This window comes from Protopterus annectens, chromosome 3.part1 (genome assembly GCF_019279795.1).
Source record: "Protopterus annectens isolate FY-2018-M chromosome 3.part1, PAN1.0, whole genome shotgun sequence".
Lineage (NCBI taxonomy): Eukaryota > Metazoa > Chordata > Ceratodontiformes > Protopteridae > Protopterus > Protopterus annectens.
The window spans coordinates 1,328,204,569-1,328,228,397 of NC_056732.1; the positions used below are offsets into that span (position 1 = coordinate 1,328,204,569).

Here is a 23,829-nt window from a genome sequence, read left to right on the forward strand (position 1 = left end):
GAAAATTTCACAAAGTTGGTCATATAAATCAGAACCATATTGTACATTGTTAGGGAACTTAAAAAAACTCAAGCCCTTAGGAATTCTCTGTACATTAATACACTCATTTAAATAATCAACTTCCATCTGTTTGTTCTTATAAGAATACAGTTTTTCTTTAAAATCAAAAAAGACATTATCAAGATTTTTATAATTATCATGAAGCACAGTACCTTTTCTGAAATTAAACTGTTGTTTTGTCCAAGATTTGAAGTCAAAGGACTTCCTCTGCTCATTTGACACAGGAGCAGCCTGGTTGTTTGATTTAACATAGTCAAAACAATTCGAATTCGAATTACTGTGATTGCCCCCTCTCTCAGCGTTCCTTGTAGCATTTCCAGACCCAATCACTTCAGCAAGTGTTCTGGGGGGATTGTTGAATTGTTGTTGGTTCCCAGGTATCTGGGAAACTGTTAGTTGTGTCTGCTGTTGAACCATAGAAGTCAATTGTGTCAAAAGTGTTAAAACCTGTTTAAACTCAGCCCTAGAAACTGGTGCTGTTTCAGCATCTTCACAATCGGCTCTAAGTACTGCCGGAGTGTGGGTGAAGCCGCTGGCTTCCGTTCCTTCTGCCATGTGTAAAAGTCGACAAAAAACACCAAAACTAAAAGCAAAATCAAACCAAGAATGAATATCACTTGGCACCACAGGACCCGGAAGCACGTAAACAAAGGCTTTCAAAATAAGCAGATGAAGAAATCAAACAGCTGCTAAGTCTCCAAAAAGATCCTTTAATGTAACCAGTCAAAGTAAAAATCCACAATATCTTCCAAGCGCTTTCACTCGACCACATGCAAGCTTTCTCAAGGCAAACAACATCACTGGAAGTTCATTCACATTAAATACTTCCAGAATCATCACATGACTTCCTGTAAACCTTTCCCAACAGGAAAATCACCATATAAGGAAATTCTAAAAAACATTCTTATTATCATTAAAAAATAATTCATTTTCTAAAAATAATTCATTTTCTAAAAATGTCTTGGCGACTGAATAGCATAATGAACTTAAAATTGAATACAAACTATTAAAATGAGTCATAAAACAATTCTGTAAAATGTTTTTATAGTTTTATAATACAAATAAGTGCAGTAACCCCTTTTAACCATCAGGGGTGAAATCAAAACTCCAAATTAAAACCTAGAGTTACTAACTGGCATTGTAAAACATTTCTTATCTGAGTTGCCAATGTATAACATTCCATATATCATATTATAAAATCTTATGGATTCAAAAGTGAATAAAACAATAGATGTCATATTCGGCTAAACTGTGTTATAGACGAGCTTGTCTTAATTTCAAAACACTAGTGATGTTGAGGGTGTCATTTAGACCTGGGTATCTAGTAGCGTCTAACCGGAGCTGCCAAAATAGCTCACGGTATTCTAATTTTGACTCCCAACTACCCCCTCTTATATCCGGTTGTACCTGTTCCAACACCATAAACTTTATGTCCATGTCCTGTAAAAAGCATGGCACGTAACACAACAACCTTGATTGATTTAAAGCTTTTTATGAGGCAGCTCAATTTTAACTTATTGTTTAAAGATTAACGGAACTTTGAAAAGACTCTTACAAGAAAAAGTACCTTCAACCCGCCTGTCCACCCCACCATTAAAATTTTTGAGGAGTTGGTTGAGACTGACATTAGGAAACTTAATGAGAAAGATTATTTTAAAACAAATGACAATATTACTGAGGATGAGTTGACTTTAATTAAAAAGCTCAAAATGGAGGGGTGTAGGGTTATGAAACCGGACAAGGGGGGAGGTGCTGTCTTGATGTATACATGGGACTATGAGGCTGCCTTGCACACTGTGTTACAGGATACTGAACAATATGAACTTGTCTCAAGAAATGAGATCAATATAGCTCAAGCTAAAATAAATTATTCACTATATGACCATTTAATGCAAAATGCCATTAATGAAAAGTTATATAACTATTTATTAGTAAAAAAAAACCCAAGGTTGCCCAGATTTTTGGAATTCCAAAGGCACATAAGAATTTGAACCCCCTGAAATTTAGACCTATAGTTTCAGGGGGTGGAAGTGTCACAGAACCCTTAGCCAAATTTATCGATTTCTCCTTAAAACAACATGTAGAGAAAATTAAACACATATGTAAGGATTCATGGGACTACCTCAAAGGAGTGGATCAGAGTTTATTTTTACCTGAAATGTTCATGGTCACTGTGGATGTCGTCGACTTATTTCCTAGTATTCCACACAACACAGGCCTGGAGTGGTTAGGAACGTACTTATCTAATGAAGTCCAACTAGGGGCCAAGTTTACTGATTTAATTCTGGAATTTATGGAATTAGTTCTAGAAAATAACTTCATTCATTTTAAGGGGGAATTCTATCGTCAGAAAAAAGGTGTGGCAATGGGTGCCTCTTGTGCCTCCATGTACGCAAATTTGGTATTATACCAATGGGAAAAGAAATATATTTTTACCAGTACATGGTATCAGGACATCTTATACTATAGAAGATTTCTGGACGATATCTCCTTTATGTGGATGGGAATCGAACGAAGTTTAATGGAATTCATAGATTACATCAACAGGACGACCACATTTTTTAGTTTTACTTATAATATCAGTAAACACCAACTCGATTATTTAGACATTTCACTAGTGAAGGATTATTCAAATAGTTGTTTTCAGTCTAAGATTTACAGGAAAAGCACTTTTTCAAATGCATTCCTGAATTACCACAGTGGACATCCCTTCCATCAAAAGAAGGCGATAGTGAAGGGTCAACTAATTAGGGCTTCACAAATGTCCAGCACGGACGAACTTTTCAATGAGGAAGTTTCCATTTTAAAGGGATTCTTTATGGACAAACAATATCCGGAAGCCCTGGTAGAAGCACTAGTTGTAGAAATTTCTGAGAAGAGGGCAAATAAATATCCTCCTTTATTGGGGGTGGGGGTCAATGAGATGTCCCCAAACCCCTCAAAACACATTTTACAAGGAAAAAATAGTTTTATACACACTTTATCCAACAACTCAGATCAAATTGAGAAGATTATCAAGAAATATTGGCCCATTCTCAGACTTCAGGAAGATCTTAAGAATTCTATGCCCAATTACCCCTCTTTTGTTAGGAAAAGGGGCAGGAATTTGAAAGAACTTTTAGATATTAGGTTAGAGGATCCACAGAATCACAATAGAAAGAAATTAGGCACTTATCCCTGTGGGATGTGCAAGCAATGTCACGCTATGCTAAAGTTGGGGTCCTACTACCTTCCCTCTAGAAGATTTAAGTTCCGGTCCAACAAACATTTTAACTGTGGATCCAAGGGTGTGGTCTATCTTGGTTGCTGTGTTACGTGCCATGCTTTTTACATTGGGAAAACCGAAAGGGTGTTTAGGAGAAGGGTTTACGAACACTTCAATGACATCAATGTAAGGAAGGAAAGTAATGCCTTTTATAAACACTCCTTGACGTGTAAGGACATGGACATAAAGTTTATGGTGTTGGAACAGGTACAACCGGATATAAGAGTGGGTGGTTGGGATTCAAAATTAGAATACCGTGAGCTATTTTGGCAGCTCTGGTTAGACGCTACTAGATACCCAGGTCTGAATGACACCCTCAACATCACTAGTGTTTTGAAATTAAGACAAGCTCGTCTATAACACAGTTTAGCAGAATATGACATCTATTGTTTTATTCACTTTTGAATCCATAAGATTTTATAATATGATATATGGAATGTTATACATTGGCAACTCAGATAAGAAATGTTTTACAATGCCAGTTAGTAACTCTAGGTTTTAATTTGGAGTTTTGATTTCACCCCTGATGGTTAAAAGGGGTTACTGCACTTATTTGTATTATAAAACTATAAAAACATTTTATAGAATTGTTTTATGACACATTTTAATAGTTTGTATTCAATTTTAAGTTCATTATGATATTCAATCGCCAAGATATTTTTAGAAAATTAATTATTTTTAGAAAATGAATTATTTTTTAATGATAATAAGAATGTTTTTTAGAATTTCCTTATATGGTGATTTTCCTGTTGGGAAAGGTTCACAGGAAGTCATGTGATGATTCTGGAAGTATTTAATGTGAATGAACTTCCAGTAATGTTGTTTGCCTTGAGAAAGCTCGCATGTGGTCGAGTGAAAGCGCTTGGAAGATATTGTGGATTTTTAATTTGACTGGTTACATTAAAGGATCTTTTTGGAGACTTAGCAGCTGTTTGATTTCTTCATCTGCTTATTTTGAAAGCCTTTGTTTACGTGCTTCCGGGTCCTGTGGTGCCAAGTGATTTTCATTCTTGGTTTGATCCCAGGCAGACAGATACTGGATCTCCTTAGAATGACACCAGAAGCTTAGCCAATTGTTGAAGTCAATCATTTTGTCCTTGTACTGTGGTATCATTCTGGGTGATGGCAGGATGCTACTCAGGGCTAGGGTCATACCTGCCTGGGCTACAAGATCGGACAGCTCCTCCATGTCCCTTTTCATGTAGTCCAGGGAGGTACGTCTCAGGTCATTCACACCAACATGGACAATGACAGAGTCATATTTGTACTTGTTGTGGAGTGACCTGAGTGCATGCGTTATGTGGCGGATACTGGCAGCTGACAGTAACTTTCTCCTTGTTTAGCCTGGTGAGTGGAACATCAGTGTACCTGACTACAGAGTCACCTATGACTAGTGTTGGGTACATTGTTATGCCTTATGGGCTGTGGTTGAGTGGCATACTGAGTTTGTGGGCTATGTGTCATTTGGGTTGTGTTGGGGGGGGGTGGAGGTTGCTTGTGTTTCTGCTTTGGAGGTCCCTGTTGCTTGGGCAGGTTTTTACTGAGAGCCTCCGCGAATGTAGGGATGTGTTTTGTGTTTCTATGTGTTTGTTTTGGTAGTGTAGGTTTTGAGGGACTACGTGCTGAGTGTGGTGTGCTGCAAGTGTTTACCTTTTCCTCTTGACTGTCTAGTCCAGTCTTAGGTAAAGAGAGCTTTGCTTCCAGTTTGGCTATATAAGTGCATCTCTCACAGGTTGTAGTGTTGGGTGGTAGGACGAGAGGGTTGTCTGTGTACATGAGGCAATTGCTGCATTGCCCCAAGATGCCCAGATTCATCAGGTAGACAGGAGAAAACACCGGGAGCTGACCCTTAGACATGCCTGGATAGGTGCTTATTTGTTAAGTACTAGAAACTGTTTTCCTCTAGACAGTGAGGAAAGTTGAGTGCTGTAGTAATTTGTAGCTTATTTAGTACTTACAATAAGTTCTGAACAAGTGCTGAGCTCAAAGAAAAAGACTTGAGTGCTGAAACAAAAAAACTGGCTAGTTCTAAGAAACAAAATTAAGCAAGAAGGCTTCCCTCCAACACAGAAAGGCTTGAAGGCTTAGAAGCCCACAAATAGTCCTGGACACAGCAAATCTGTATCCAGAGTAGACTACCCACAGGAAAAGCAGGAAACAAGCTTAGAAATTTTATTTTTTTTTAGGTGGAAAGACAGAAAGGAGGAGCAGAAACTAAGCTAATTGGCCTTCTCAAATGTTCTCCCTGTATTAGGTAGAATGAGGTAATGACACTAGACTGGGAGAAGGGTCCCAGATCAAATTTACAGTAGGGGCGGGCAACTGCAAAGCCACCAACTATAAGAACAGCATACCAATAGCGACGGAGGGTGGGAAACAAACTGCAGAAATGTTTCTCACAGCAGAAAAGCAGCAGTGAGCCTTTAAATGAAAGTTTTAAACAGCTAAAGGAGCCTCTAGAGAAAGCTTTTAACTGCAAACAAGTTACTTTAGACCGCTGAAAACTCAAAATGTCGATCACTGACATGAGCAAATAATCAGGAAGTCGATGTTTTTTTGAGATCGCAGTACAATGAAGATCGGAATATTTGCCCTTTTCTCACTGTAGTGCGATCTAGGAGTGGGAAGATATATTTAGCGGGGGGTGTGGGTTGCACAGCCCTCCACAATAGCGATTTTGAGTTCTTGATTATTCGCTCATATGAGCGATCGACATTTTGTGTTTTCATTGTTTTGACATAGACCTTCAAAAACTAACACCCTTACATCAGTTTGCAACCTCTCTAACTTCTCTAATGACAGGTTTAATGACCTACAACGCAAAATAAACTGGTCTCCACTAAAAGTACCGTCACTAGGCAAGGCAATACACTACTTTAATAACTCCCTACTAAATCTACTAGATACCCTAGCTCCAGTTTGCACCAAAAGAATCAAAAACAATCACAAGCCCTGGCTAACTAAGGAACGTAACAACCTAATGAAAAAGAGGGCTGCAGCCTGGGCTCTATGGAAACAAAGCAATAAAAAACAAGTGCCAATTACTTTAAAGCAGCTACATAACCAAGCTAAAAAACTAGTTACCAAAGACAAACAGTTACACTATAGTCAGCTACAGCAGAACCACAAAACTAATCTAAAAAAACTCTGGTCCACTATTACAACTTTACTCCACCCGGAACAAAAAAAGGAATCCAAGGTTTCACTAAACCCCTGCCCCCCCAATTGCTGAAGATTTAAACATCCACTTCATAAAATCAATCACTGATCTTATCACTAAAACCTCCAGTACCTGCAACTGTTCCTGTTTATCTACCCCTAATACTCTCCTTTTACCTGGCCCAGACCCTTCTCACCCTACTTACCCCCAATGCACGGGATGACCTTCTGAGAACCACCCCACTTTCACTCTTCAACCAATACCTACAAGCCTCATAAAATTATTAGTGCACAAACTCAAACCATGCTCCATCTCTGCTAACAACCTCTCATCTGCATACCTAAAACTAGCAACTGACTCCACAGCATACCCAGTCAGCACCCTGATCGATCGATCAATATCTGAGTCCAAAGTACCTAGCATCTGGAAAAAGTCCCACATCATCCCCATTCACAAAGGTGGTAACGCCAGGAATTTACAAACTTTTGAACTATAGCCATACTTTCCCCTATCTCAAAAATACTGGAAAAATGCATTCATCTTCAACTCTGGAATTTCTTTCAACATAACAACCTCCTTACAAACACACAACATGGTTTTTGTCTCGGCCACAGCACAACTACAGCCCTCACTAACTTTGTAAACAGAGCTAGAGACTCAGGCTGTTGTGTGTCAGCACTACTCCTTGACCTCTCAAAGGCATTTGATACTGTCTCTCATTCCTTACTCTCCTTACTCCTGAACAAGCTCTCTAATTTAGGAATTATCCCTCCTACACTGAACTGGTTACACAGTTACTTACACAATCAAAAACATGGTCAAATGCTATCTCCCCCTTTCTAGCAAATGCCACTGGAGTCCTACAGAGATCCATCCTAAGACCCATACTTTGTAATATTTTTAATAATGACCTTTATACACCATGTACTAGTGGAACATTAATACAATATCTGATAATTCCACAATAATCTGTACCTCTCACACACTGCCCCAGCTTTTCTCTGATACTCAACAAAGTTTCTCTGCTGTTGAATCCTGGCTTACCAACTGCCAGCTATTCTTCAACCAAAAAGTAAACTGCTTGTTTTTCAGCCAAAGAACTGTACTACTAATCTAAACAACTTCAAAGTTCTCTTCACTGATTACACCACCAGCGAAATTGTCCACCACATCAAGTTACACAGTGCAGTCATAAACAATCACCTTCAGTTTGATCTTCATATTCAAAAACATAAAGAAAACCCAACAGAAACTTCACACTTTATACATAAACAAACACAGATCAACATCTTTTTCGAAAACCACCCATGCCAAAATGTTTCTTCTATCCTCCCTGCTTTACGGTATTCTAGTACTTACTAATTTATGGAGATCTTCTAGATCCACAATGGAACAGTGCTATGGTAAAGTGGCTAAGTTTGCTACCAACTCAAAAACTAGAACCCATCGCTGTTTGTCACTAAAAGAAACTAAACTGGCTAGAATTCCTCAAGTACTTACTATATACCCAACTTCTAACACTCCACATCATGGTCTACAAACCCTACCCTGCCCAGTACTAAAAAACACCATTACATCTTACAACCTAACAGAACTCTTAGGTCTGCAGATAAAGAGATTCTCTCTATACAAAAACCCTCTAACACAGCTGGACAAAATCTTGTACTCTCACTATGTTGCAAAAGCATGGCAGTCTCTTCCACTTATTCTAAGAACTACTACTAACTTACCTGCCTTTAAAACTGTACTGAAACAACCTACGTTCAACTCCTGGCTGTTCCCTTGCTCTGTTCCAGGCTAATCTCTTCCCCAGATTAGTCCAGACTGCAACTCTCATTCACTCCCTATCTGTACTCCATTCACTCTGTATCATTTACTTCCATATCTATATCAATCACTTGCATAGCTACCATCTGCTTCATATCAATGTACCCAATTATTTGTAATTCAGATAATTTGTTGCTATCTGTATAAAGATGTATGTTTACATCTCTGTAATTGTAACTCATGCTATTTTTATTTAATTTGTATAAAGGTTTGTACGTCTGTTATGTAACTGGAGCTTTTCTCCCCGGACTTCTGCTGAAAATGGGTTATTTTCAACATAGTAGGACATTCCCGGTAAACAAATGTCAAATAAATAAATAAATAATAAATAGGGCAATCAAAACAGTAGGGCAGTAAATGTAGTGCATTACTGGAAGTAAGACAGCAGATGAAAGCAAAAGAATAATACGAACTGGCTTAGCTTCATTCTAAAGGGATCCACTGTCTGTCAGCTTGGGATGACATGATCGACAGACCTCGATGCTTTGCCAGAGATGGTCTTCATCTGTCACCCCTAGATTTTCAGCTACTGGCTAAGGCTCTTGCTACCCCCATAGTGCCTTTTTAGGGAGGGCCTCAAGGACAAAATTCCCAATGTAAAAACTCCATCTAAAAACAACCTCAAGGTTATGCTGTTAAATGCTAGGAGTCTCAACATGAAACTACACTAACTGGAAGCTGTCCTTACCTTCGAAGATGCAGACATTTGTGCAGTCACAGAGACCTGGCTAAAGGGTATGGAGAGCACCCCAGCCATACCAGGGTTACACCTCCTTACAAACCTTTAGACCAGAAACTCTAGACATGAAAACTAAAGGAGGCGGTGTATCAATATTCATTAAAGATAAATACACCTTCAGATTAGTTAAACAGTATAACTACCTGGAGAAACTTCAGTTGCAATTAACTGTTGGTAGAACACCTATTCAAGTCATTGTCAGCGACAGGACCCCCTCCATGAATCAAGACACCCACTCTGCCTATTTGGATCTACTTGAGTCTACCAAGATACATCGAAACACCATGGATTTGGGTGACCTTAACTACCCACCCACTGACTGGGTAAACTACTCATGCTCAAACTTACTTGCCCAAAGGCTACTTGACTTTGTTAACTCTAATGTCCTGGACAAGCTGGCTGACACCCACACAAGCGGTGCCAATATCCTGGCTCTGGTGCTCAACAATATGGGAGACCACTGTAGCACCCTCACTGTGAGGTCTTCCCTGGTGAGGTCTAACCACAAATCGGTCTCATTTGAAATAACTATCACACCTAACCACCCCCCTAGCAGCAACTAAACTAAAAAACTTCTCCAAAGCAGATTATAACCTCTTACAGGATGGTATAAATAGCTTCACTGCACCTCCTCCCTCAGATGGAACTGGCAACTTTACCAAGCTCTACACCAATGCTTTATACAAACACATGTAAAACTGCATTGATTCGGCTGTATCTGAAAGGACCAAAACAATCTCCTCAAGGAACAGCAAACCTGCCTGGTGGACAACTGCCATTAACGGGTTTTACAATGAGAGGAAGAAATTGCTGTCTAAGAGTAAGAAGGAGTGAGCCCTCCTAAACTGGAAACATACCCTCCTGAGCTTAAACAAGCAAATAAGACTTCTCATGAAGCCCTCCACAGCAAACTACGAGTCTACATTAACTTCATTAACAAAGGACAACCACAAGGCATTCTATAGTCACATCTGTAGCCTAAAAGGAAAGGCTCAGATTTATTTGTGCAGAACTGGTAGTTAATGATACCACATATACTGAGCCTGTGGACATAGCTAACCTGTTGGCTGACAGGTTCTATGAAAACGTCACTCCCTTGTCCCCGTCACATGTACCCCATGACATCTCCACCACCTGTCCCCTTCCTTGTATCTCCTTGTATCTAATCTATGAACCTATAAATGCCCTCTCTAAGGCCAAAAAACACAGCATCTATGGGACCTGATAACATCCCAGACTGCTTTCTACATGGGCTCCAACATGAATTAGCAACACCATTGGGTACTCTTTTTAATCACAGTCCAAATGCCGGCTCCACATCAGTTGAATGGAAAACAGCCACCATTATTCCTTTGCACAAAGGTGGTGCTTCCACTGACCCTGGGGACTACAGACCTATTAGCCTGACTAGCCTTATCTGCAAGACCATGGAGCGAATCATATGGACCTTATCAACAAAGATATAAGTAATCTCCAAACACTTGACCCTAATCTGTTTGGATTTGTCAAAAGGAGATCATGCTTGTTAAACTTGGGGGATTTCTTCAAGACAGTCACCAAGGCCTTGGCCGAGGGGAAATATGTGCATACAGCCTACCTGGATTTAGCCAAGGTATTTGACACTATCCCCCCCCTCAGGCATCATAGACAAACTCACCCAACTAGGCATCAACCTTTATATCATTAGATGGGTTGCTAACTGGCTCACTGATAGAAATCATATAGTCAGTAAAGAGGAATCCACCTCCAACAGCAAACCTGTAACCAGTCGTGCTCCACAAGGATCAGTCCTGGGACCTCTACTCTTTGGAGTCTATTTTTCCGAAGTACAAGCAAAAACTAAAGATCTATGGCTGACAAAGTTTGCTGATGACTGCAAACTGGGAGTGGTCACAGAATCTCCAAATGATTTCAACATTCTACAAGAGGGTCTTACAAAAACAAATGATTGGTGCCAAAGCCATGGCCTTAAATGCAGTGCAAAGAAAAGTATTATCATTCCTTTTGGTAAAAGCGATGTTCCTGCTAACTACCACGTCAACAGCAACACACTCAGTGGTGAGAGACCTGGACACACAGGTTGACGGCAACCTTACCTTTGACCACCATGTCTCCACAGTGGTAAGAAGGGCATTCTATATTGGTCATCTCATAAGTAAGGGCATTGCATCCAGAAAAAAAGAAGGTATAACTTCCCTGTACTCTTCCCTCATCAGGTGAATAACTGAGTATAATGCCTCTTTTGGTATGTACCTTTCTAAGCATCTGCAGCAATTTGAAAAACCACAGAGGTTTCTCACAAGGAAAATTCAAGGTCTTCAGCATCTGTCCTATGGGGATCATCTGAAATCACTGTCACTTTATTCTGTTTCATACAGACTACTCAGAGGTGATCTCTGCCTTGCATACAAGGCAATCTCTGACCCTGCATTACTGCAAATGCTGCATATCCATAAGTCAAATTGTACATGAGTCACTTGCTTTAAAGACTTTAACCTACTATGTGACATTAATAAAACCTGCTGGAGGGACAGATTTGTCTCCCACAGGTTACCGCACCTTTGGAACAGACTCCCACTTCATGTCAAACAGAGCATCTCATTGGCCCTCTTCAAGCGCAATATGAATGACTGGATGGGTGACCGTACATTCACCCTGGTGGTTCCACCTGTGTCCCTCTTGGACAGGGGCAATAGGTGCTGATTGTGGAAATAAGGATAAGAACTTGGCTAGACTTGTAAGGGTCCTAGGGCCATTAGCCTAATAACTTCATATGATCCTATGATCCTAAGAACATTTGGCCTGCATATCAGAAGGCACTGATGAATACAGAACAGGCAGGATGGTGCCTAGCATTGAACACGTATGTAAACGGAGAATATTTTGGGGTGGTAAATAAAACAGTGGTGATAAGAACAATATACATTACAAAGAGCTCTAAGTATTTCTCAGTATGAGAATGAGAAATAATTCAGCTATGTGTATTAACCTGCATAACAAGAGAACTAAGAGCTAAGAGAACAACATGCAATTATAAAAATGCAATCATCTCTGAAATAAAGGACTAACATACAAAAAAGTGCAGTCTATGTACTTAACATTTCTCAACATTTAACATTAGAACAAAAAGCTTACAGATTGCCAAGTTCTTCATTTATGCCTTAAAATTTTTTCTACATCACTTATGTAATAATAACAAAAGACAACTGAAATGCAATAGTCTTCACATGATTAATAATTATTGAGTTCTTACTCTCTGGCTGCACTGGAAACATGCATCCGTTCTTGTGGGTGCAGGGTCCCCTGAATCTGAGAAAGTTTGTTTTCTAAAACTTGATTTTTTTCATGAAGCCTTTTCAGTTTTTTATGCAACTCTTCATTCTCATACAACAGCTAGAAGATATGAATAAAGTAATATCACTTTACAGAATAATCACACTACAACTGTATAAAAATTACAGTTTTGAATTTCTTTTCACCATTGTTTTACAGATCACTATTAAAACTGTTTCCTCATCATCTTAAGAAAACAAGACGAAAAGTCAAACGCTTACTGTATGATAGTCTAAACTATGCTGAATTCAACAGTATTAAACAATAAAATTAAAAAAACTATTTAAAATATTTTGATATCATACCTGGATAAAGGAAAACATAGTATTCTGCTCAGACTAAATGCTATGTGACATAAAATAAATAAATGATTAAAACTGGCCTGAAAAGTCAATATAATACAAATGTTATTAAAAAAGTACAGTTGGGCAACTTGCACTTACCTATAACAGTAGGTGTTCAAATTTGTCACTGCAGCAGTAACCTATGGGTGCATCCTGTCAAAGATAAAGCAACCAGTCAGCTTCTAAAAGCTTTTATTCCCCTCCCACACTGTCAGCTTGGCAGATTACAGTCTAAACCAGTTTGAAGGGAACTATATAGGTTCATAGGTGATTACTAGGCTAATGGCACAAAAGCCTTTACAAGCCTAGCCAGTAATGCCCAGGATATGATGATATTATATCTTAATTCCCCATATATGAGATAGGGTAGTTTCAGGATAGTGGGTCTTGGGGTGTTGGAACCCAGAGTCATTTTACAGACTGCCTCTGTCCATAAGGGACGTGGGCCGTACCCTGGGAGAGAATATACGGTTCCCCATCCATTTATCCAAATTCTTTTTGAAGACCATGAGGGACAGGCTTTGTTTTATGAAGATGGGAAGTTTATTCCATAGACGAGGTCACCTTCGGGATACAAATCCATCTCTCCAGCAAGTTCTGTTACAGTAACAAATAAGGTTCAGGTCCATGGAATACATAACTCTCGTATAACTTTTCTTGCAAATATGTAACATTTTCATCAGAGATGAATCAGAAAATGCCTTGTAGGTCAGGCATAAGTCACCTCTCAATACACGAGATAAGATGGAGTAAACGGATAGAGCTTTTAGTTGGTCTGCATAAGCCATGTGTTGCACGTTTTGTATTTTGTTAGTGAGAAACCTCTGGGGGCTGCTCCATTTGGTGTAAGTCTTTGGTTAGGTACATGAAAAAGGGAGTATTGTACTCTATTATGGGCCTGATGAGGACCTAGTACAATTGCACTATGACTTCCTTTGATCTTGATGCCATGCCTTTACTTATAAGTTGAGGCACACAAAAGGACGTCTTCATTACCATAGCTACCTGGTTACTATCTATCTGTGTTCCTAGGTCCCTCACCACTGGTTCTACTTTTAGAGGTATGCTATCAATATTATAATTTGCAGGGATATTGATTTACCAAAGGGTATGATTATGCACTTTTTAGCATTTAGTCTCAGACCATGGTTTTGGCACCAGTCGTTTGTCATTTTTAGGCTTGTATGTAGCATGTCGACATCAGTTGGGGATTTACTGATTCCTCCCAGCTTACACTCATCAATGAACTTGGTGAGCCAGAGGCCCCCAACATTGGCTTTCACTTCAGAGAAGTACATACCAAACAGGAGGGGTCCCAACACTGAGTCCTAAGGGTCACTGCTAGTAGCAGGTTTCTTACGATTCACCTATCTGGACTACATGTGCCCTATCAGTGAAACAGTTTGCTATCCATCTGAAGATGTAGGGTTTTATTCCTAACTCAGTAAGTTTATCTATGATCCCCAAGTGAGGGTGTGATGACCCACCACTGGACCAGTAATCAAGGAGCCCCAATCCTTACCACTGGCACTTGCAGGGGGATGTTCACTGGGAGAATAACACATACACACAGTATTTCCAGATGCAGCTCTCTGCATCAAGTACAATTTCCCTTAAGAGCACACAGAGACCACAGTCAGTCTGGGTCTGGTTTCTCCCTCTTCCTCCAGATCCCCAATAAGACTCCCCACTGGCACAACTATAGAAATGAGATCTCAGCTGAGTGACCAAGCCAAGACCTCCAGCATCCTCTCTGCCCAACCAGTGCTTCATGTCTGGTACAGGTTTACTAGCTATGTCCCATTTTGTCCAGACTAGGTGTCCAATTTTACTGTGTAATATTAATACTAATACAAATGGTAGTTTGACCAAGAGCAAGGCTATTAGGAGTGTCCCACACAGTGTCACCAAATAAATATGCAAGTACTCTCAGAACTTTAATATCTCTACACAGATCAGCCACAATAAAAGGTTTAAATATATTTAATAATAAATAATAAAACAAGATAATATTAAATAAATATTCACAGTGACATCAGATTTCAAATCCATAGATAATATTTAAAATAACACTGCAGTACAGACTCACACAAATAAAGAAAAACAAAATCTAAACTAAGCTTTGCTATATTCCTGACTGTATCTATGAGAGTTATTACACCCTAGCAACTTACTTAGAGCAAGGCAGATGTGGTGAATGGTTCTTATTGCTGTCAAGTCCAAGGCAGAATGCAGAATGCTCTGTCTCACCAAGAGACTTCTCCAAATAATATCTAAAATATTACTGCTAGGGTAGCTTGTAGAATAACATAATTTCTGGTCATATGACTTCTAGTTCCCAGGCAAAACCCCCCATTGCTGAAGCTGGCAGTATTTATCATCTTAATGTAAAAATACTCATAAAAAGGCTTTTGCTCAGATCTTTGGCAGGTGCTAGAAATCATAAAATAATTTCATTCCTTCATGCTTCCAAAGTAGCAATTAGTTCACCCCAAAGACAATACAGAAAGCTTCCTAGTACAGACTTTGTGTATCCAGCTGCAATGAAGCATCTAAAGTAATTTAATTTCAGATATTTATCTAAAGTTTGCTGGACTGAGGTTAATCCTTTGGCTTCCTTTGTTAACATATACATTTAAACAGTTACAATAGTGCATGCACATTTCCGTTCTCTTCCAGTGGGGCACACTATGGAAACATTTTAAGCACAAGCACTTTACAAATACCTTCTGAACACAAACATCTGTACAGAGCAGTTTGATAAACACATGCCATTCAGTTCTAATACATTAGTAACACAAGCATCTTGTATAAATTAGTTTGATATTCACAAAGAACATATAACTATTAACAAAATTCCAGCTAGCTGTGCTGGCAGTCATCTTGTCACAGAGGGATTGGGTTGAAAGCTTTGGTCAGGACTAGATAAGTGGTGTGTATTGTTTTACCCTTATCCATGGACCTGGAAACTTTCTCAAAAAAGTCCACCAGATTAAGCAGGCAAGACCTTCCTTTAGCAAAGACAAATTGGGTCCAGTTCAGTGTTTGGAGATTTTTCCTATGTTATCAATCATGTCCATGATAATTCTCTCTATGGCCTTGCAAGTAAGACTGGTCAAGCTTATGTGTCTGTAGTTACCAGGTCAGTTGATGGGCCCCCTTGTGCACAGGGATGACTGTTTCTGTCCTCTATTCCTCTAAGACAAAGTCCATCCAGAGGCTGTGGTTAAAGAAGGCTTCCAGTGGTCTTGATAGATTCTATTTTAAGCTATTTATGAAGCATCCTGGAATGTTGTCAGGACCCACAGAGGCTGTGTTTTTGGCTTTAGCGAATGCAGTAATGACCTGCTCACTAGTACTGACTGCTAGGGGGGTGGTTGCAGATATTTCTTTGAGTCTGACAGGAGGTTGGGGGGGGGGTTTGAACTGAACTTGTCGGCAAGCAGGTTTGTTACAGTTTCAGGCTGGTTTTAAGTGCTATTGTTCATGATTAACTCCGCACATTGTTGAGCATATCCCCTGAGGTTATGAACATAATTAAAAAAAGCCTTATGGTTATCTTTCACTTGAGAGGCTATCTTTGCCTCATAGTTTACTTTAGCAGATTTGACCAGCTCTCTGATTTGTCAATTTAGACTAGTGAGTGTCTTTTTGCACTGTTTTGTCTTTTCCTTGTTGGTTTTTGAGAGGAGTTTTTCCCGTTTGTTGAACAGCCTGTTTAAGCTCGGGGTCCACCAGTGTGGTATATTTTTGCCAGTAATCATAGGTTTCACTTGGACAGGTGCTGCCTCTTCTATACAGTTATGAATGTAGTTGTACAATGCTTTTGTGTACAGCTCAGAGTAGGCCTGAGTGTCATCTGGGTTCAGAAGGGCTTAGAAGTTTAATAAGCTGCCAATTAGTTTGAGGTAATTGGCTTTAGCAAAATTCTTAACAGGTTTGGAGTTTGATGGTGGTTCTAGGTTAGTTTTAATACTAAAAGATAACATTTTGTGGTCAGATATTACCAGGGAGGAGTTAATGCACAAGAGGGAACAGCATTCTCCCATGTTCTTATGTATCAGGTCTAGGATATTTGCACCTCTAGTTGGAGAGTTAACTAGTTGCTCCATGGTGTTTGCACTGAAGAAGTCAAAAATCATGTGAGCAAGAAATTATGGGTCATATAATTCTCCCAGTTTATGGAAGGGTTGTTGAAGTCACCAATAAGTATGGTGTTAGGCTGAATGATAAGAGATTCCAGAAGGTTTAGGTAGGAGTTGTGGTTTTCCAGATTCATGTTAGGGGATTGTAGTTAGCAAGGATATGATGGGGGGAGGGGTTGCACTTATGGTTAGATGAGCATGTAACCTTAAATTATCTTCTGTTTCCTCCTTCCTACTTCAAAAAACACTTTATTCAGCTGCTTTTACTGTTTTTGTGTTTCTTCCTCCTTCTTACTTTATTCTGCTTTTACTGCTTGTTCTTATAGTGTTCAATTGCATTTATTCCGCTGTAATTATTACTACTTGTTAATAGCCAGATCAAACTGTAATTGTTAGCTAAGTGTCTTAGTTTTGGTTAAAGAACTTGGGCTTCATGCCAGTTATTTTACATTAAGATGGTTTGTGATCTGCACTCTTTTGGGAGGAGAGGGCAGCCTCTGTCCTTCTGAGCTGGGAATTGCTGGGTGACAGCCTATTGTGCTTGTTGCTCTATGTGTCTTTGTTCTGTTTTAAGCACTTGGGTTCCAAACCAGATATTTTACATTAGGAAGATTTGTAGTCTAGATTCTTGTAGTGGGAGAGTATAGCCTACACCTTTCTAAGCTGTGAATTGTTGGTTGAAGGCTCACTGTGTCTGTTATACTGTAAGTGTCTTCGTTCTGGTTTTAGCACTTGGGCTCCAAACCAGTTATTTTACATTGGAAGGGTTGTAGTCTGGGCTCTTGTGACAGAGGAGTATAGCCTACACCCTTCTAAGCTGGGAATTGCTGGTGAATGCTCTTTGTGTGTGAATGTGTCTTAGTTCTGGTTTAAGCACCTGGGCTCCAAACCAGTTACTTAACATTGGGAGGCTTTTGGTCTAAACTCTTATGGTGGGAGATTGTGGCCTACACCTTTCTAAGCTGGGAATTGCTGGTAAAGGCTTATTGTGCCTGTTATTCTAAGTGTATTTATTCTGGTGTAAGCACTTGGGTTCCAGACCACTTACTTTACATCAGGAGAATTTGTGGTCTAAACTCTTGTGGCAGGAGAGGATAGCCTACACTCTTCTGGCTGGGAATTGCTGGTTGTAGGCCTATTGCATCTGTTATTCTGAAGTGTCTTGGCTCTGGCATAATCACTTGTGCTCCAAAACCAGTTGTTTTACATTAGGAAGGTTTGTGGTCTAGACTCTCATGGCAAGAGACTGTGGACTACACCCTTCTATGGTGAAAATTGCTGGTGAATTGCTGCATTATTTATCTGACATTTGTTAACTGGGACAATCCATCTGAGCAAAAGCCCCTTTTCAGTGAAGCCCCAGGGAGAAAAGCTCCACAGTACAAGTAAGCAAGAACATTTACAAATTTTAAGATGAATACAGTGAAAAGTTTACAATACAACAGTTAAGCAAATGTAGATAAAGCTTCACGGTACAATATGGTAACAGGCATTATAACACTGACGAAAAAATATAGCAAAGAAATCTACAACAAAACATTTGAATGAATTTACATAACACACTGGATTATCTTCAAAGGGTTATTGTACAATACAGAGCAGTTAAGTGAGTTATGGTAGTAGGGAAGGGAGGAATAGAGATGATAGTGACAGAGAAAGGGGTGGATTTCAAGTGGGATGATTACAGAGGCAAATCCATGTGCTATGTTGTGACTGTGATTTTATGCACTTTGAATTTCTAGTACTTCTGCATTTTATAGCAGAGGCTAGATTTAGACTCGCTGAATCTAGACTGTTTAGTATCACTTGAGCACTAAAACCAGCTCTTCACTGAGATACTGAAATATCTGAGGCACACGTTGCTTCCAACTAACTATAAATGTCTGTTTTCGCTCTAATAGTGCCCTTTAAATTTGTATTTGCATTCCACTGTCTGTCTGAATTGTCTGAACTATTTTTTGGTCACATTTTACTGTATACTGTACTAGTTCAGCTATAGCACTGTACATTTCCAAGTTTACCATTTCTGGGTCTGTTTTCTAACGTCTGAGCATCAACTTCAAACCACCTTTGTTGGTGAAGGCCCTTCTGCACCCTTGTGTGAGGAGATTGCTGTCTGGGTCCCATCTAATCAAGCATGATTGGACTAGAGCTCAGAGAGTGTTCTTATTGGCTAGTTTGAGTTAAAAAGGGTACTTTCTTGTTTTATTTAAGCGCTGTGTTTGCGTGTGGAGCTCCATTGTGTACTGCCGAGTAGTAGTAGTTACTGTTGCTGGTTACAGACACAGAAATTTTGTTTGTTAAATTTTCCCTTAGCACTTTGCTTGTGGTCTTCTAGAGGATTCTTGTGGCCCTGCTCTACTGTCAGGTGGAACACTAAGCCTAGCCTCAGAGGTGCCAACACACCTCTCAACCACTAGCCACTCCTAAGTGTGATCTCTTTTCCTGATCATATAAATTTACCTAACACTATGAACGGACAATTTCCCACAGTTTCTCCAGCCAGCTTGGTCAACATGGGTATCCTGAGGCAATGCAGTAACTGTCTCATGTTTACCGACAACCCTCTACTCCTAGCCCACACAAATACAACATGTGAGAGACGCAGCTATACTAAGAACCTTGAGTCCTTGCTCTCTCACACATCAGTCAATATATATGACAATGAGCGGGTTGCCAGCATGCACGCCTCACCTCCTATTTCACCCAAACCCACATCACACATACCTACATATGCAGAGGTCCTCACTAGAAACATACCTAAACACCAGAGACCACCCAAACACAAACACAAGCATGCTCCACATAATGCTTCCTCTGAAGAGCACATTACACACAATAGCTCATGCACCAGTGTCTCACCAGTCAAACCCTTAAGGCAAAACACAAAATCAAACATATTAGCCATAGGTGATTCCATCATGAGACACACTGATGTCCCTGTCACCAGGCTGGATAAGGAAAAGGTCACAGGCAGCTGTCTGTCAGGTGCCAGGATATGCCATAACATACATGCAGTCAAGTCTCTCAACACCAGGTACTGTTATGTCTCTCTCATAATCCATGTTGGTGTGAACGACTTGAGATGTACCTCTCTGGACTACATGAAGACAGACATAACTGAGCTCTTGGACAATGTGTATAGTACATTTGTGTACCTACCATAAATGTAGATGTTCGAGTGTATTCACTGTTGCAGTCATGACAATTGGGTATCCTGCTGGCAGGCTACCCGCAGTCAGCCTGAATTCCAAAGTCTAGGTCCAGCGTCGATTGCTGTTGCTTCCTCCCTGACGTCAGTGTGCCAGGGGTATAAAAGATGCAGCCGACGCCATTTTCTTCAGTTTTTCTTGCCCCAGATGTCAGGTGCCCCCAAAAGGTTAGGCTAAAAATATGTCAATAAGTATACATGCACTAAGTAACAAGTTTCCTTCTTCTACAAGCAAATACACCACATAGGTTGTATAGAAATAGAGAAGTACAGATAAGGTCCAGCAAAGATAAGAGGGATGGTGGATGGGTAACCTGGACTGCAACAGTGAATACACTCGAACATCTACATTTATGGTAGGTACACAACTGTACTATGTTCATTGTGTTTCACTGTTGCAGTCATTACATTTGGGTTGAATCATAAAGCTAAGGTTGGGTGGCTGGAACTAAATAGAATTAGGAGCGGCTATGAGGCCCTGCAGAACTGCAGTGGCAAAGCCTGCCCTGGATTTGGAGTAGAGAGGTAAGTGGTAGTGCTTTGTAAATGTATGCACTGAACTCCAGGTTGCAGCCTCTAAAATGTCTTTGGTTGGTACTCCTCTGAGGAAGGCTGCTGAAGTGGCTGCTGCTCTGGCTGAATGTGGCCTAATGCCCTTAGGTACAGATTTGCCATGTTGAGAATAGCATAGACGAATGCAGTGACCTATCCACTTTGAAATAGTCTGCTTTGAGATAGCCTTTCCTTGTGATCCTGCAGCATATGCTACCAGTAATTGCTCAGTCTTTCTGAAAGCTTTGGTTCTGTCCAAGTAGAAGCGCAGCTGTCTGTGTATGTCCAAAGAATGCAGAAGTTTCTCATCCTTATTCTGTGGGTTTGGATAAAAGGTAAGCAAATGAATAGTCTAGTCGAGGGCCTCACTGGACACTACCTTAGGCATAAAAGTGGGGTTTGTCCTTAGAGAAACCCTATCTGGATGGAAAATAATAAAAGGTTCCACAGCCATGAGTGCCTGTAGCTCTGAGACTTGTCTTGCAGAGGTTATTGCTAGGAGCAGAGCTGTTTTCCATGATAAAAATTTTATATCCGCTGTAGCGGCTGGCTCAAAAGGAGGCAGAGTGAGTTTTTCCAAGACATAATTGAGGTCCCATGCAGGTATTGGTGATCTCCTTGGAGGCCGTAAGTTTTTGGCTCCTCTGAGGTACTGCCTTAATAAAGGATGAGAAAAAAGAGGTGGCTCTGTATTGTAATGAGCTGATATGGCAGAAGCATGAATCTTAATTGATGAAAAGGATAGGCCTTTGTACAGCATCTCAGTTAAGTATCGCAAAATATGCGGGATATTTGGTACAATCACGTCAATTCCTTGTGTCTGGTTCCAAGCACAGAATCTCTTCCATTTTTCTGCATATGATTTTCGGGTACTGGGCCTCCTGGCCTCCATGATAACATCCATAACCGCTTCAGAGAGAGGTGTGTTTTGAAAAATTACATTATCCGCCATGCTGCCAGACTTAAGGTCCTGAGTTGGCTGTGCAGGATCGGATTGTTTTGTTGGGTCAGTAAGTGAGGAATTTGAGGTAATGCCCATGCTGGGCATTGAGTCAAGTTCCTTAGGATTGGGTACCAGTGCTGGCGGGGCCAGTCTGGGGCAATCAGTATTATTTTTGGCTTCTCTTGTCTGACCTTTAGGAGTACCTTGGGGAGGAGAGGCAGTGGGGGAAAGGCGTATACTGTTAAGTTTTTCCAGCTGAAAGAGAAAGCATCCGCTTTCCATGCTTGCTTGTGATAAGTCCTTGTGCAGAATATCTGTAGCTGGCAGTTGTGAGGGGAGGCAAATAGATCTATGTCCGGGCATTCCCAATTCCTTGTTATCATGTTGAAGACTTGTGGATCCAATTTCCACTCGTGGGGATCCATGAGGTTTCTGCTTAGTTCGTCTGCCAGAGTATTTATCTTTCCTGGTGGGAATTGTGCTTGCAGATGTAATTGTTAAGTCAATGCTGTGTCCCACAAAGTCATGGCTAGTCTGCAAAGGAGGTAGGAATGTGTGCCTCCCTGCTTGTTTATGTACCACATGACTGTAGTATTGTCCATCTTTATCAGTAGTTGTCCTGGATGTAGTAGATCCTTGAAGGCTGTCAGGGCATTTTGAACAGCTAGCATCTCTTTTTGATTGATATGTAGATGCATTTGGATTGCGGACCATGAGCCCCAAACACATCTTCCTGCCATGTGGGCCCCCCAGGCGTAATCTGATGCATCTGTTGTCAATGTTTGCCTGGCTGGAGGCACAGTGAATGGTTGCCCCTTGCTGTGGTGACAGGCCTTTACCCACCATCGAAACTCCTGTTGTAAGCAGGGAATGAGTGTAATTATTATTTCCAGGCTGTGGCAATGTTGAGTCCAAACACTTTTTAGATACCACTGTAGTTTCCTCATATGGAATTAGCAGAATGCAGGATGCCATGAAACCCAAAGCCTGCAGAATTTTTCTTGCAGTTAACTGGGTGTTTGTTGCCAACCTTTTGAAATAAGTAGTCAGTTGCCTTTGTTTGTCTGGAGTGAGATAAGCCATCTGGGCAGTAAGCTTGCACCCAGGAATATTATCTCTTGAGAGGGTACAAGTTTTGATTTCTTTTTGTTTACTGTGTACCCTAGGCATGTTAATAATCTTTTTACAAACGCCAGATGCTGTAGTAGTATGTCCTTGTTCTCTGCTTGAATAAGGCAGTCATCCAAGTATGGATATATTTGTATTCCTCTTTGTCTGCAAAATGCAATTACTGGTGCCAGGCATTTTATGAAGACCCTGGGTGCAGTAGATAAGCCAAAGGGCAGTGCAGAGAATTGGTAGTGCATTGAGCCAACTATGAATCTGAGGTATCTTCTGCATGATTGTCTAATTGGGACATGCAGGTAAGCCTCTTTTAGGTCTAAAGTTACAAGCCAAGCCTTCTTGCCCAGCATGGGCAGAAGCTGCTGCAAAATCAACATTTTGAATTTTGGAATATCCAGGTATGTGTTTAGAATAGATAGGTCCAGTATTGGCCTCCAGGCTTTGTCCTTTCTGGGTACCAAGAAAAGTCTTGAGTAAAATTCTTGTCCCTACTCTTGCTGTGGTACTTGCTGAATGGCCTCCATGACCATGAAGGATGTAACTTGTTTTTGTGCCTCTGTCCATTGACTTTTTGGCAGGTCTGGCATACCGTTTGGCCTTGGCAGGGTGTGAAAGTGGAACCTGTAACCTAGTGACACTATGTTCAAGACCCATTTGTCCTAGGTGAGTAGGTGCCAGTTTTGAGAAAAAAGTGCTAGTTTTCCCCCTAAAGAAGCTGCCAGTAGATAAGTGCTTGGCGCTGGCAGGGGGAAGTCACTGGGACTGCTTTCTGTATGGCTGTGACTTGTCTCCTCCGCTTTTGGAGGTAGAAGCACCACATTGTTTAGACCTGTATGAGCCTTAGGGCCGGGATCTGCCTCTAGGGCGGCTGTATCTGCCTCTTTGTGGCCTGTCTGACACTGGAAAGGACCAATTCTTTGTAGGCCAGTGCCTGCTAAATCTTGGAGGTTGTACCTGTAAGAAATCCTTGACTGTCTGCATAGATTTGGCTTTGTCCTCCATTTTCTTCAACACCTCTTCTGCTTTAACACCAAACAAGGTATCATGCTGTAATGGAGCATCTAATTTTGCTTTAACATGATCAGGCAGATTCTGTTCCTTTAACCAAGCATGCCTCCTAATGAC

At 40.5% G+C, this 23,829-nt stretch overlaps 1 protein-coding gene across 1 annotated transcript in view; it reads right to left on the reverse strand.

Moving 5' to 3' along the window:
• Positions 1–23,829, reverse strand: part of LOC122798437 (centrosomal protein of 290 kDa-like) — a 681,821-nt gene that overhangs the window by 532,630 nt on the left and 125,362 nt on the right. Inside the window, exon 2 of the mRNA XM_044067364.1 lies at positions 12,305–12,444. Within this exon, the coding sequence (XP_043923299.1) occupies positions 12,305–12,444 (140 nt within the window). The remainder of the gene's footprint in view (positions 1–12,304; positions 12,445–23,829) is intronic.